This window comes from Dendropsophus ebraccatus, chromosome 7 (assembly GCF_027789765.1).
Source record: "Dendropsophus ebraccatus isolate aDenEbr1 chromosome 7, aDenEbr1.pat, whole genome shotgun sequence".
NCBI lineage: Eukaryota > Metazoa > Chordata > Amphibia > Anura > Hylidae > Dendropsophus > Dendropsophus ebraccatus.
The window spans coordinates 105,923,835-105,939,690 of NC_091460.1; the positions used below are offsets into that span (position 1 = coordinate 105,923,835).

A 15,856-nucleotide genomic window follows, 5' to 3' on the forward strand; every position below is an offset into this window, starting at 1 on the left:
CAGTGTATCTTTACTGGGATAGAGCTGGGCTTCATAGTAATCAGTGTATCTAAACTGGGATTGAGCTGGGCCCCGTAGTGATCAGTGTATCTATACTGGGATAGGGCTGGGCACCATAGTGATATTCAATATATTCCTTTTCGATTGAATATCTGATCGAAAACGCAGTAAAAATTTGATTCTCCTCCCACCTTCCCTGGCTCTTTTTTCTAGCCAATAACCATGCAGGGGGGCTAGAAGCATGGAAGCATTGTGAGAACAGTGTCTACATTGATTGGCTGGCTTACTCATGTGACCTAAACTATAAGAACTTAGCTCCTGCTCCCATCTTGAACCTAGTGAGGGAGAGATCTTGGAGTAGGGACAGTTAGGATTTAGGTGACTTTCGGCAGGCAAGACCCCAAAAGCCCTTCCTAGTGCTACTAAACAGCACAGCATATAGCTCCATCCATACAGTGAATAGGCTGGCTACCAGCAGATCAGCTACTCAGACAGAATGGCAGGGAGCTGATAATTCTCTAGAATAGGTTCCCCGGTTCCACCAGTTTTGGTGTTCTGTGCTACTTATCAAAAAAACAAAAAAAAAAAAACTCTGTCATGGCCATACGTGAAAGCTGATAATGATACAGAATATGTCTGTGTTGAGTTATTTGCTGTTAAATCCTAATTATAGAGGGCAAGTTTAGGCGCTCTGCACTACTTAACAAAGGAAAAAAGGGTGACCACCAGCCTTTATTGCACTAATGCATTAATAGAAGGGTCTCCATCAAGGTGTGGGGCAAAATTTTCCCATTAAACCTTTGGATCAGGATCTTGCTGTTTTACCAGGATCACAGTATTGTCAATTTCAAATTCATTTTTAGATTTAATTTAAAACTCAATTGTTTTTTTAATCTTTAATTTCAAATTCAATTAAAATTTTAATGTCAATTATTTAAAAAATAAAAAGCCTCTAAAAATGGGTATACGTTGGAGTGCTGTTTCCCTGTTCTGCTGTACTGACCCCTCCTCCATCTCCAACTTCACCACAAGCAATGCCTGGGCCCTACTTTCAACTTGGTGGTTCAGCGCTTTCATAAATATACCCTGGTTCACCAAAGCTACAACACTTGCTCTCTCCTAGATATATACTGGTTAAAATTAAAAGTGTGCACATTAAAATTCCATGGCCTCTTAGGAAGACTATTGTTATTTATACAGCATTACCTCTACAAATTTATAAGTAACCCTTGAGTGTGGGCTCACCTCACTCAAGGGCCTCAAACTCAATTTTTGGAGGGCTTACCTCACTCAAGGGCCTGTAACCCAATTTTTGGAGGTCTCACCTCAATGGCTTGTCAATCAATTTTTCAAGGGCTCACCTCACTCAAGGACCCGTAACTTGATTTTTGGTAGGCTCACCTCAAGGCCCTCAAACTCAATTAATTATTGTGGGCTAACCTCAAGGGCCTCAAATTTAATTTTTACATGGTTTCCATGAGACCCACACTCCTTTTATGTGTAGGACGTGTGTGACCACGTCACACAAACACACACACACAATGACAGTTAGCGGTGGGTGCTGTTTCCCCCTTGCCTATGCCATCTGTCGCTGTCATAGGCAACTTAATTTAAAGGGGTGCAGGAAAATCTTTCTCTTGCTTACAATTTGACTTTCTGTCCATGCTAATGTAGAGGAAAGAAGGTTTCCTTGTATTTTTTCCCACTTTAAAGCAAGGTTATATTGTTTTTGGAGTTTACTGTTGAAAGGCTGTGATAGTGGCGTAATGATGCGACTTTGGCGTGTTAGATGCACCCAGACATACTTCCCCTGCTGTCCCAGTTGTATTCCAGAGGTGTTTGAATCAATGTCTGAGATGTCATTGTGGACTTGGTGACCGCCAAGTGGTCGAATTTACGTTTCCAAGAAACGAGCATTTATCTACTATTAACTTCAATGGGTATCGATATTCGATCGAATTTTTGAGCATCACTGTCTATTTAAATCGAATTTTGAGCTGGGCTCCATAGTGATCAGTGTCTCTATACTGGGATAGGGCTGGGCTAAATACTGATCAGTTCATCTATACTGGGATAGGGCTGGGCTTTGTAGTGAACAGTGTATCTATACTGGGATAGAGCTGGGCTCCATAGTGATCAGTTCATCTATACTGGGATAGGGCTGGGCTCCATAGTGATCAATGTCTCTATACTGGGATAGAGCTGGGCTCCATAGTGATCAGTTCATCTATACTGGGATAGGGCTGGGCTCCATAGTGATAAGTGTCTCCATACTGGGATAGGGCTGGGCTCCATAGTGATTAGTGTCTCCATACTGGGATAGAGCTGGGCTCCATAGTGATTAGTGTCTCTATACTGGGATAGAGCTGGGCTCCATACTGGTCAGTTCATCTATACTGGGATAGGGCTGGGCTCCATAGTGATCAGTTCATCTATACTGGGATAGGGCTGGGCTCCATAGTGATAAGTGTCTCCATACTGGGATAGGGCTGGGCTCCATAGTGATTAGTGTCTCTATACTGGGATAGAGCTGGGCTCCATAGTGATCAGTTCATCTATACTGGGATAGAGTTGGGCTCCATACTGGTCAGAGTATATACTGGGATACAGCTGGGCTCCATACTGGTCAGAGTATATAGAGAAGAGAAGCAGCAGGAATGCACAGGCCGCTTCTGATGCCAGTGACCTCCCTGTCAGCAGCCGCCAGTATCACCATCTCCTGCAGCCATCAGCCCGGTCTCCCCCGCTGCCCCGAGGCCACAACTGTGAGGAGAGGAGGAGGGGGAGGGAGAGGAGGAGGCTGGAAGATTCACTATGTACAGGTCTGGGAAGGAGAGGCGGGAGGAGGAGGAGACACGGAGCTCAGTGCGGGAGGAGGAGGAGGAGACACGGAGCTCAGTGCGGGAGGAGGAGGAAACTTTGAAAGCGAGAAACAAGTGCACATTGGAGCGGCGGGCAGTGTGTGTATGAGCGGAGTGCGGGCTGACCGGCCGGGTGTGTGGACCTATCACCGGACTAGCCGTATCCTATATACCTTGCACTGTATATACCCCGGACTGTATATACCTGCACTGACTGAGGATTACTAGTCGCTGAGTACCGGCTCCTTACATGGATACGTTGGTGGTCGGATGAATATAAAGTGAACTTTCTGTTGGAGATCGATTACCCATCCTGATTGACAGGTAGTATTAGTATAGTGTGTATATGTAATTATATATATATGCCCTGTATATGTGTCCTGTCCTGTATACAGGGTGCAGTGAGTACGCTACATTCCTATACTGGGCAGCAGCCGCCTATATATAGCTGTGCCAGTGCCCTGTGTGTGATCTGTGGTGACATCAGCTGCATGGGGGGGATGCTGCATCACTGACTGTGACCGGCATAGCTGTGTGTATAGTGTGCTGTGCATATATATGTGTGTATATATAATGTGTGTATAGTGTGCTGTGCATATATATGTGTGTATATATAATGTGTGTATAGTGTGCTGTGCATATATATGTGTGTATATATAATGTGTGTATAGTGTGCTGTGCATATATATGTGTGTGTGTATATATATATATATATATATATATATATATATATATGTGTGTGTATAGTGTGCTGTGCATATATATGTGTGTGTATGTGTGTGTATATATATATATATATATATATAGTGTGTATAGTGTGCTGTGCATCTCACTGGGTATTGGTGTATGTGTATATATATACAAAGTGTGCAGTAAATGTCACTGGGTGGAGGTGTGATATATATATATATATATATATATATATATATATATGTGTGTGCAGTGCATCTCACTGGGTATTGGTGTGTATATGTGTAAAATATATATATATGTGTGTGTGTGCGCAGTGCATGTCCCTGGGTACTGTTTTGTGTGTGTGTGTGTGTGTGTGTGTGTGTGTGTGTGTGTTATATGTGTGCAGTCCATGTCACTGGGTGAGCTATTCCTAGAGATGAGGTGGGATTGTGGTATTGTTTCTGTACCCAGCGGGTACACTGTGTACTGTGGTGAGATGCCAGCCAGGATGCCACCGCTCCGCACCACTAGGACATTTATTTACTGGCTTCTATATTTAGGCATGAGAACCAGGCAGAGGTCAATGGGTAGCTGAGTACTACTACTACTACTGCAGGGTTAATAACATGGCACTGTTTACTTTCCCATTGCTTTGCTAGAAGGTGCATTGCAGCCGGGTACAGTGATGGTGCTCCTTCTATACAAAATCCTTTAATATGGTAACCAGGAGCGTCACCTCCCAGCATAATGTATGTAAGCAGAGATCTAGCTCAGGGCCAGGTCCCAGGTGATACAGTGGCACCTTCTTTCTGGGCATGAGTCTGGGTCACGTTGGTCAGAGTCCTGTTGTCATTTACAGAAATCAGCATGCTGTAGGTTGTTGTGGTGGATGTACCCCTTTAAACTGGTAAGAAAGATGGGGTTAATGGCGGCCATACAGCTGTATGAAGCAAGTAATCAGTCTCTATTCCCATTTTAACCTACGTGACCTAAGGTGCATGATGTCTCCCTAGAGCAATGGGGGAGAAGTAGCTGCCAGATCTGGTTACTGCTGCTCATGTATGGGCGAGAGTATAAAATCTGATGAATCAATGAATGAACACTAGGGCCCCCAGTCTTGGTTGTGTGGAGTGAGTGGTCGGGGTCAGAGGACTGGTGACCGGACTGTATACAGGAAGGTCGGGGCTGGTGAAGTCACCTCTGAATACTTCTAGGCAGCCGAATGGATTTGGTAATTGCATCTCACCACAAACACTAGGACTTTCTTCCCTTGTTGTTAATCTCCATTAGAGCCCGACCCCTCAGGGTGAGCGCAGCTCTGAAGCCTCTCTGAGGATTTCAAATAAATGAGTCTTGGGGGAGCGCTTGGAAAACCATCCGACTAGTGGAAATAATAGCTGTTTGTTTAGCCGGAGGATTGTATGTAGTAAAGCGACCGTACGTAATGATTTGTGTCCCTTAAAGTGATTTCTAGTGTTAGGCCCTGTCCACACAGTGCAGTCTTTATGGACATTTCTGGTGTTAGGTTTTATTTTGGAATCTTTTGGAGAGATCTCATCTGCTTTGCTGCCATTGTACAGTATTCTGCTGTGTATCTGGATGCAAAATCCACAGCAAATCAGCTAAATTTCTTCTTTTAAATGAACGGGTGTCCAAAAGTTATATAGATTTGTAATTTTATTTCTATTTAAAAAAAATCTCCAGTCTTCCAGTACCTATCAGCTGCTGTATATCCTGCAGGAAGTGGTGTATTTTTTCCAGTCTGGCACAGTGCTGCTACCTCTGTCTATGACAGGAACTGTGCAGAACTATAGAGGTTTTCTATTTCTATTTACAACTACTCTGGACAGTTCCTGACTTAGACAGAGGTGGCAGCAGAGAGCAGCATATCAGACTGGAAAGAATACACCACTTCCTGCTGGACATACAGCAGCTGATAAGTACTAAGAGACTTGAGAGTTTACAAATCTGCTTAAATTTCTGACACCAGTTGATTTTTTTTTCCAATGGAGTACCCCTTTAAGGCCGTTTTTCTGAAGCTTATTAGGCCCACAAGTTTTTAGTGTTTTTTTTTTTTTGGAGAAATTTCTGGTACTCTGCAAACTTTAGTCAGTGTAATGGGGCATGTCACCAGCATGCCATTGCTTTCATTGGAAGCTTCAAGGGGGGACTAAACAGAAAAAGGGCTATGTCACTTCTTCTGTGCTCTCTCATGTCGTCCACTGGAATCAATGGGAAACTGTGGATTTTGAAGCAGAAATCACAGCAGATTTGATGTCGAAATCCATGTGTTCCCCCCCAAGCCTGTGAACATACCCTAAATGTGTGTGGTCCCTGCATGAGGCAAAAACCTTACCCCCATGTGACCCCTCAGGAACGCCGCCACTGCTCTTTGTAGGGTGACTTATAGTTTTGGTTGAAACAAAAATAAAAATAAGCAAAGAGTGTCGTGTTGTGTGAACAACGCCGTAATCCTCTCCTGGGCTGAATCAACCTGTTTGGGCAGATACTTATTTGTTGCATCATTCCAGACTGGTCTAAAAATATTTTGTGATCAGTTTATTAACGCTACTGTAACATAATGTCAAACCAGTATTACCAGTGAGGACAGAACAATCAATCCCAGTCTGGCACACTATTGTACACCATAGTATTCAGATCATTCATCTTACGGTTCTTAGAATTATTCAACTTAAGTTTACAATTTTTTTTTTTTATTGTTTATTGTGGCAATAATACAAGTATTATGTAAAAGTAACAATTGTTTTCTATTGGAAACATTCTGTAGGTTTGCTGTGTTGGTGTATTAACCACAATGAGACAGCGCCACCCAGTGGCCACTTTATTATTGAATGCCAAATTTTATGGCGCTAGTATATTCAGGGAGGAATGATGATATAATAAAATCAAACCAGTAGATACACAGAAACATTTATCATCTACTTTATAGGGGTCAGCTCCTTTTTTTCTAGAAGATTCCGGTGTAACTGCTGTGCACGTTTCTCTTGGAAAGGATTAATTCAATGCAGGATAAACAGCGATGTTACAGAAGCCGCTCTGCTAGGATACATCATGACCCATGAAACTAATCCAATGCAAACATAATCAAGAGTAAATCCCCTAATGCTGTACATCCCATAAGCTGCAAACAGGCTTGTGCTAGAGCCTCTATAGTGCCCGCTCAGCCTGGGACTTGTATAGTGCTTAGTATTTCACATGGAGACTTCCTATAGTACACCAAAAAAAAAACCCTGCAATAAATGAAGGCACACAGAAAAAATTGCAGTTATTAGACTGAATGATACATTTCCTCCATAGTTTTTACAACTACTGATGCTGAACACCCTCCTTTAGAAGTATATGGCTCTGTTCATGTTTTCAAGGACTCCCTAGGGCAGCCACTAGGGAATCAAATTTTATTTACAAATCACCAGTCTTCCAGTACGTATCAGCTGCTGTATGTCCTGCAAGAAGTGGTGTATTCTTTCCAGCCTGACACAGTGCTCTCTGCTGACACCTCTGTCTGTGACAGGAACTGTCTAGAACAGTAGCAAATCCCCATATAAAAATAAACTTCTCCTGCTCTGGACATGAACAAAGGTGGCAGCAGAAAGCACCACTTTCTGCAGGACATACAGCAGCAGACATGGTGCTTTCTGCTGCTACCTCTGTCCATGTTCAGAGCAGAAGTTTATTTTTATATGGGGATTTTCTACTGCTCTAGACAGTTCCTGACATGGACAGAAGTGGCAGCAGAGAGCACTGTGTCAGGCTGGAAAGAATACACCACTTCCTGCAGGATATACAGCAGATAAGTAGTAGAAGACTTGAGATTTTTAAATAAAAGTAAAATACACATCTGTATAACTTTCAGTTGATTTGAAAGAAAAAAAAAAAAAAGTTTCCAGCAGCATGTTTAATTATCAGCGATGAGTGGACAACCCCTTTAAGATATAATATCACAGGGCATTCCTGGCCACTTTGCCTAGAGATGAGCGAACCTGGAGCATGCTTGAGTCCATCCGAACCCGAACTTTCGGCATTTGATTAGCGGTGACTGCTGAAGTTGGATAAAGCCCGAAGGCTATGTGGAAAACATAGATATAGTCATTGGCTGTATCCATGTTTTCCAGACAACCTTAGAGCTTTATTAAACTTCGAACGTTCGGGTTCGGATCGACTCGAACCCGATCCCGGTTCGCTCATCTCTAGTTAGGTCAGGTAATTCTAGGTAGGTAATGTGTAAAATGAAATGAGGATTTGGTTACAATAGACGCGGCGTGGCGTCCTGTGCTCTATGTACCCTGTGTACTTGTAGAGCTGTAGGATGGGCACATGCCCTATATTTGCTGCACACTTCTATAGACACAGCTGGAGGAGGTGGACATTGCCGGTGGATCTTCATGTGTATCTGTCGCCCTATTAAGCTGTGTGTTTCATACATTCAAGGACTGAGTGTGAATGATCTATGCCAGGGATGGGCAACCTTCGGCCCTCCAGCTGTGGCAAAACTACAATTCCCATCATGCTTGGACAGCCGAAGCTAAAGCTACGGCTGTCCAAGCATGATGGGAATTGTAGTTTTGCCACAGCTGGAGGGATGAAGGTTCCTCATCCCTGATCTCTAGGCTGTAGATTTCAAAAGGCCATATAACAAATTGGAAAAAGTGTAAAAGTCCATAGGGGGCCCCTCTTTGTGCTCTGATGGTGCATATGATCAGCAGCTGACAAGCACTTTAGTGGTGCAGAATAGGGACATCAATGTTTTATGACCCATCTGTCAGCATGTGTCTAATTAATAAAGAAGTGTCTGTGAGAGACGTCCGGGCCCTGGCCACTCTGCTGGAAAATCAGCTCTGCCTAAAAAGCTTACACTTGTACATAGACCTTGTCTTGGTTGCATTGTATGCTGGCCTGTCAGTCTGATTCTGATTGCCTGTCGGCAAGATTCTGCCGTGACCTAGATTTGGAGGTGCTTGGTTATCATATACACAGGCCAGTGTCTGGAGGAAACCAACAAGACTTCTATACAAACATACATTATGTCCATTAGTATCAGTCTGTAATACACAGCTAATGGCGGTAATGACAGTAATCATCATGTAAGGTGACAACGTTCACAGACCAACCATGAACCACATGTCTATCTGAAATCCCTAATGTATGGACGGATGTGGTAAGTCTCGGGCACATATGTAGGGGGGACTAGGACAGATTGGAAGTGACAAGCCCATATGGGTAAATCCGTATGCGGAAGGGGAGTTGTGACTTTTAATTTCCTGACACGTTCTGATAGATGGCAGCTTTCTTGGAGCATAACTAGTGTAACAAAGAACAAATAGTAGCAGATGGTGTGTCAATGGAGTGTCAGTGTTAGAGGGGAACTCCGGTGAGTTAGTTTTTTTTCCCCCTTCAAATCAACTGGTACCAGAAAGTTATACATTTTATATTTAAAAATCTCCTGTCTTCCAGTACTTATCAGTTGCTGTATATTCTGCAGGAGGTGGTGTATTCTTTCCAGTCTGACACAGCGCTCTCTGCTGCCACCTCTGTCCATGACAGGAACTGTCCAGAGCAGGAGAGGTTTTCTTTAGGGATTTGCTACTGCTCTGGACAATTCCTGACATGAGCACTGTCAGACTGGAAAGAATATACAACTTCCTGCAGGACGTACAGCAGCTGATAACTACTATAATTGATTATAATGGAAAAATTGTAGTGAAAGACCTGTTCGTTTCTCAGTATAAGTAAATAATTTTTTAATCCAAGCATGCAATCATCAAAGGACACTGGCTTTTTCATTTAAAGCAGTATAGTCTGTTGTGGATGGATAATGATACATGTAAGAGCGTCAGCCATTGGCGTCATCCACAGGTTGGCGTTGAGGTGTCACATTTGACATGTCTGCTGTTATTTTTAGATGTTATTTTTCCAGGCTGAGTTTGTGGAATAGCACAAGTATGCACATGTCATGTTACCAGGTGTCACTGCCAGCGACCCATGGGTTGTTCCAGTAGCTGTCATCACGTCTGCTGGTGATATATACTGGGAATATCTTCTCTGCTGGAACTTTTATAAAGCAAATGTGTTCTCGCCGTCAGTTTTTCACAATAGCTTTTTCTCTTCAAACCACATTTTGCTCTGACGTTTTGCCACCATTGTGTTGTCTAGCTGAGCGATGAGAATGGTTTGTGAGTGCTGTCAAAGTGACTCTCGTCCTGTCTAGACAGTAGTCTATCGGTGGAGGTGAGCAAACCGCTTGCCTCAGCAGAAAAAAAACACCAACCTTCCTTTGTATACCCTGTTCATTACGTTTTACACTTGCAATTGATTTCTTCCCAAGGGAACCAGCAAGGAACTGCCAGTACCTGTACAGGTGTGTTCAGCCGTGTCGTAACAGCAGATTCTAGATAGAATGTTCTGTTTCCTCCTCCCTTAACTGGTAGATCATATTGGGATGAATACAAAGCCACTATGTACTGTTGTAAAGTGATTGCTAGCTGATAACTAAAATTAGGCACCTTGCACATGTTGGGACAATCTGTTCTGATCAGAAAATCCAGATAGATCTCTGGATTACAGGGTTCTATTAGACATGGACACACTTCAGGTTTTTTCCTGAAGGGTGTTGATGCCCAAAAATATAGATCCTGCCCTATTTTCCGGTAAATAGAACCATATAGGAGCATCCAGAATTCTGGAGAGCTCTCTATGTATATCCGGAATCCAGCCAGAATTCCAGGAGCACTGGCCAGCGTCGGCACATGGGCAAGTGCTGCAAGGTGCTGTGTCTGACCCTTTAACTGTATGCGCATATTGTTAAATGGGGTGCCATGTTTGACAGGGCGAGGAGACTTTAGCTCCCGGGACAGTTATTGTTAAAAAAAATCGTTAGATTGTTTGTAATTAAGCGATAACCTCTTTGTGTAATAGCAGACAACGATTAAACCACCAACGAGAAATTGTTGGTTGCTTGATAGAATTTGGACCTATTTTTATTGTTGACCATTTGCAAGTTGTTCACGCATCATTCTGTGTTATAAGACGTCGTTCACAGTAGCGACGACAGGACGACCGCAGGAACAATCATAAGTAACAAACATTGTTCCGTGTAATTAGGTGGACGATTTCAGGTCGTTCACCAGGGTGGTGGTTTGAGATGGCTCATCGTTAATCACCGAAAAATTGCTTTGTGGAATAGGACCCGATCACTCTAATGCCTGGAGGCAGCATTATATCTGAGGCCATAAGAGGCCACTCCGCTCCTCCCCAGCATCGCGGCACATGAGTGATGTCACTCGTGCAGTCGCAGTACAGGAAATTACAGGGAGAATCTGGCTTGGAGCGCTGCTGCGGCCGCACAGCAGGTGTATATGGCTTTGTTTTCCATTCCATTTTATTACAATCAGAAAATACTGATGGTTTCCTGAAGCTCCCTGACAGATTTCCATAAAAACATGTCACAGATATGTGCATGTGGCCTACCCCTACCCCCAAATAAGCATGTTACCTCTCTGGAGCTTTTCCAGGTACCTATGACAGATTCGGTGAACATCAAGAGATAGGAAAACCTTACTTTTCGGTCCATGTCTGCTTTCCCCAACAGGAGGAGTATAGTAGCCCCATATCCAATCTATATACCGCAGGCCAGTGATAGTAGTTTATAAAGCAAGTATATTGATGCATTGTTCGTAGATCTTTTGTCATTTGATTCATTTCCCCATCAATACTGCTGCATGTAGACAAGGTTTTGTATAGTGTTCACAAGTCACTTCTTTATTACTAGGTGCTGTGGTGATGACCATCCTGCCCTTTGTAGAATAGCAGGCAGATCTGCATTTCCCATTCATTTCCTTGTTTGCCAGCGCTTCCCACATCTCTTCTGGGTATTTACATATTTCACAATAGGCAGGAAATGAGGTGCAGTAATCCAGCAATGGCCACTACAGGAGACGTTCACTGACACAAACCTGCACATGGAATAGGTAATAGAGCTGCCGGATGTCCATGCTGTTGGTTATCAGCACATGTAGCCTGACCAGTGACCGTCAGCTCTGACTTTTTAATGGAGAATTTTTTTAGGTTTCCAAACATGGTGAGTAGCTGACACCCGAGGTCGGTGAGAGGTTGGCGTAGTAGTAACGGCTGTATTAGTTGCCATCAAGTTTTCTTTTGCGGAGGAAACACTGACCTGGAAGCCTTTCATGAGGCTTTAGAAAACCATCAGAGTTTCCTGACCATAAAACAGAGGAGGAAAAAAAAAAATCCTACTCATCTGCTGCAGTGATGGCCTCTTTTACGCTGCTTGTGCTGCCTGCGCACTGACATCACTTGTGCGCTGCAACGCCTGGGGGATGAGAGCCGGAGGTATAATGCTGCTTCCAGCCACAAGAGTGACAGGGCGGGTAGCCAATGCCACCTGATTAGGAGCGTGTACAGTTAAAGGGCCAGCTTCAGCACCAACGTCACTTGCCCGGGTACCGGCACTGACCTGGGCTACCATGCATTGCATCTGGAATTCAGGACAGATTTGGGATGTGCATCCAGAACTGTTTGGAATTCTGGATGCCCTCATAGAGTTCTATGGGGCCATCAGTGGCCGGACATGTCCTATATTTTCCAAACGCTTATTTCCGGCAGAGATACATTTAGGAAAAATCCTGATGGGTATCCGTGCCCAATAGAATCCTATAGGTCCGTAATTTATCAGGATTTCCAGAAATCCGTATAATTTAACAGACGGCCTTAGTTGGTAATCACCAGTATTTTGCTATAACAAGATAAATGACATTGTCAGATGGTTACTGCTTTATCCATACGGGGGTGACACAGTGTTGGCTTCTATTAACCTGAAGAATGCAGATTGCTTTGACTTGATTATTACATCTAAAAGCTACTTAAAATCCAAGTCTGGAGACCTATCCTGTCTTCCTATAATAGATCAGAGTGCCAACAAGCGGCTCCTAATTCTATTACGGCTCTGTACTAAGCGCTTTACCTTGTGTTGCGTAAGCTTTATGTAAATTCTGCTTGCAGGCAGACCCAGTATCCCTACATACTCTTGGAGACGCTGTGTATTACGGGGCTCTCATTTACTGCATTGCTTTCTGATATCTCTGAGCGGAGATGACATTTGTATGCTGAGCATTTATGTCTGTGCATGAGACATATAATATTTAGTGACATGGTCTGGCCTCTCATCGCTTCATAGTCACGCAACTGCTGCCAACTGCTTCGCCTTGAAGTCTATGGAACAGCTGACCTTCCCGCCAGCTATCCCCATGATATATACTACAGGGCACCATTTTTGGCACAATATACATTTCTTGCATTTTCTTTTCTTGGAAATGTTATTTTTCCCAATGCTTTTTATACATTACTGATAAGGGAACTTGCTGCGCTTTTGAATCCCGCTGTCTTACCTGTCCGTGGGGAAGGCCGTATCCGTGTTTTACAGGTGGGACTTGGGCTATTTCCACCTTCCCCAAAGAGCAGGCCGACAGCGAGATTTAAAAGTTGATGGTTCGGGTTTGTACGCACCCAAACTTCGTCCAGCTCGCTCGTCTTTACAGTATTATAATTTACTTCTATTTAAAAATCTCTAGTCTTTCAGTACTTATCAGCTGCTGTATGTCCTGCAGGAAGTGGTGTATTCTTTTCAGTCTGACACAGTGCTCTCTGCTGCCACCACTGTCCATGTCAGGAACTTTTCAGAGCAGTAGCAAATCCCCATAGAAAACCTTTTCTGCTCTGGACAGTTCCTGACATGGACAGAGGTGGCAGCAGAGAGCAATCTGTCAGACTGGAAAGAATATATCACTTCCTGCTGGACATACAGCAGCTGATAAATACTGGAAGACTGGGTTTTTTTTTTTTTTAAATAGAAGTAAATTACAAATTTATATAACTTTCCTGACACCAGTTGTCTTGAAAGAAACATATTTTTGCTGGACTTCCTCTTTAACCTCAGTATATATGGAGGATTATTGCGGTAATAAGTAATCTCACATCTAAGAGAATGAGAAGACTTCTGTTTAGCTGCCCTGTCCCAATTCCCCAGCTGTCTAATCTCAGGAAGAATGTCCTATTTCTTAATGTTTTAGGCTACATTCTTGGCCCTGAATCGGTGTCTGGCCATAACACTTGGTCTCATTATATCATGGTACGTCTAAGCCGAGACACGTGTACTATTAGGACCCTGCTCCATTCAGACCCCATCTCGCAGCAGATGTAGAACACAACTTCAGGTTTTCTTTAGATGACCATGAGCCTTCGCCTTATTTTAATGCAAATATTAGTTTGCTGTGGATACAAAGGGGTCATGGGTGGGGGCTGCTGTGCGGTCGGACTTTGGAGCTTTCCGATTGTTTACTCGCTGAGCTGTATCTGTCTTGAGTAGATCTGAATACGTCTTTTGTTTGGCTTTGGTGCTGGAGGCTAGAAGTGTGTGTGTCCCCAGGAATCCGACTAATAACTTAATAGCCCCCCCTGGCCCCCCCACCACCAAGAACTCATTGTGACATTCTTTGTTGAGAGATATGCTGTACAGATGGAAGGAAAGTGCCTAACTGCAGGCTGTCCCTTCACTCCTGTGTGCTGGGATCAGATGTCTGCACAGTCTGCTGCTCTCTGGGATTGTCCACCAAGTGTGCTGCTAGATAACAGCGACATAAAAGGGGGGTGCAGGGCTGCATCTGTTCCTTATAGAAATGGGAAAAAGAAGTGCTGGGGGTTACATGCTAATGCACATTGATGTGGGTTTTGTTTTGTCGAGTTGCCTCAGGCATTTTTTTTTTCTTTCTATTATCATAAATAAATTGTGAACTCCAGGGATCCAGAGAAGAAGTTTTAAAGGTGTACTCCAGCAAAAAAAATTTTTTTTTCCTGTCAAATCAGCTGGTGTCAGAAAATTATAAAGACTTCTATTTGAAAATCTTAAGTCTTCCAGTACTTATCAGCTGTTGTATGTCCTGCAGGAAGTGGTGTATTCTTTCCAGCCTGACATAGTGCTCTCTGCTGCCACCTCTCCAGAGTATTCGCAAATCCCCATCTACTGCTCCTGACATGAACAGAGGTGGCAGCAGAGAGCACTGTGTCAGACTTGAAAGAATACACAAATACAACACTTCCTGCAGGGCATACAACAGCTGATAAGTACTGAGAAGGCTTGAGATTTTTAGATTGAAGTAAATTACATATCTTCATAACTTTCTTACACTAGTTTTGCTGGAGTACCTCTTAGAGAAAAAGTATGAGGGCATTTAGTTTCCTTATGTTTATGCCTTTTTATTCTTTGTTCCACAGGAGAGAATGCCACAGACTCCAAGTTTAGTAGCCATGTTTGACAGCGGTACTTTCAACCGGAACTTGTATCCGTCCAAAGACGAGAGTTGTTCCGACCTGTACTATCAAGATAATAACTTGCTGTCTGGATCCCTTGAAGCACTTATCCAGCACTTGGTGCCCAGCGTTGACTACTATCCGGATGTAAGTGGAAGCAGGATGAAAATAAATCTGTTGTCAAGCATGCAATTTCACACCATGGACGCTGACATAAGAAACTTCCAGAACAGGAAACATGGAGATAGGCTATTTCTGTAACACTGAGAGTTAAGCCGGGAGACAGATAGGGACTTTGGCTTGACGTATGTGGCTTTCCTGTTCAATAAATCACTTATAAAGTGATTATTTATGTTTTATTGGTAATAAACTCTATATGTAGAGGTGACTGGGTGAAACTGGGATATTCAATACAAGTAGAAATTATTAAGGGTAACTGTATGTTGTGCCTACATCTTGAAGGGGAACGCAAAAAAAAAATCAAATCAACTGGTGTCAGTATATAGATTTGTAATTCACTTCTATGTCAAAATCTTCCACTTCTTATCAGCTGCTGTATGTCCTGCAGGAAGTGGTGTATTCTTTCTGGTCTGACACAGTGCTCTCTGCTGCCACCTCTGACCATGTAAGGAACTGTCCAGAGCAGGAGAGGTTTTCTGTGGAGATTTTCTACTGCGCTGGACGGTTCCGGACATGGACAGAGGTGGCAGCAGAGAGCACTTTCAGACTGGAAAGAATACACCACTTCCTGCTGGACATACAGCAGCTGCTAAGTACTGGAAGACTGGAGATTTTTACATAGAAGTAAATTACAAATCTGCATAACTTTCTGGTACCAGTTGATTTGGGGAAAACAAAAATAAATATAAAAAAGTACCCCATTAATAATTTTGGGTAAAGTCTGTAGCATACATTTACATGTGATGCAGGTTTGTTTTTTGATAAGATTTATACACTTATTAACATGCTTTTTGTTTTCC

At 43.2% G+C, this 15,856-nt stretch overlaps 1 protein-coding gene across 1 annotated transcript in view; it reads left to right on the forward strand.

The window, feature by feature from the left end:
* Positions 1–2,920: 2,920 nt before the first annotated feature.
* RASGEF1B (RasGEF domain family member 1B) overlaps positions 2,921–15,856 on the forward strand; it is a 28,382-nt gene continuing 15,446 nt past the window's right edge. Inside the window, exons 1-2 of the mRNA XM_069978096.1 lie at positions 2,921–3,185; positions 14,841–15,023. Of these exons, the coding sequence (XP_069834197.1) occupies positions 14,847–15,023 (177 nt within the window). The 5' untranslated portion in view covers positions 2,921–3,185; positions 14,841–14,846. The remainder of the gene's footprint in view (positions 3,186–14,840; positions 15,024–15,856) is intronic.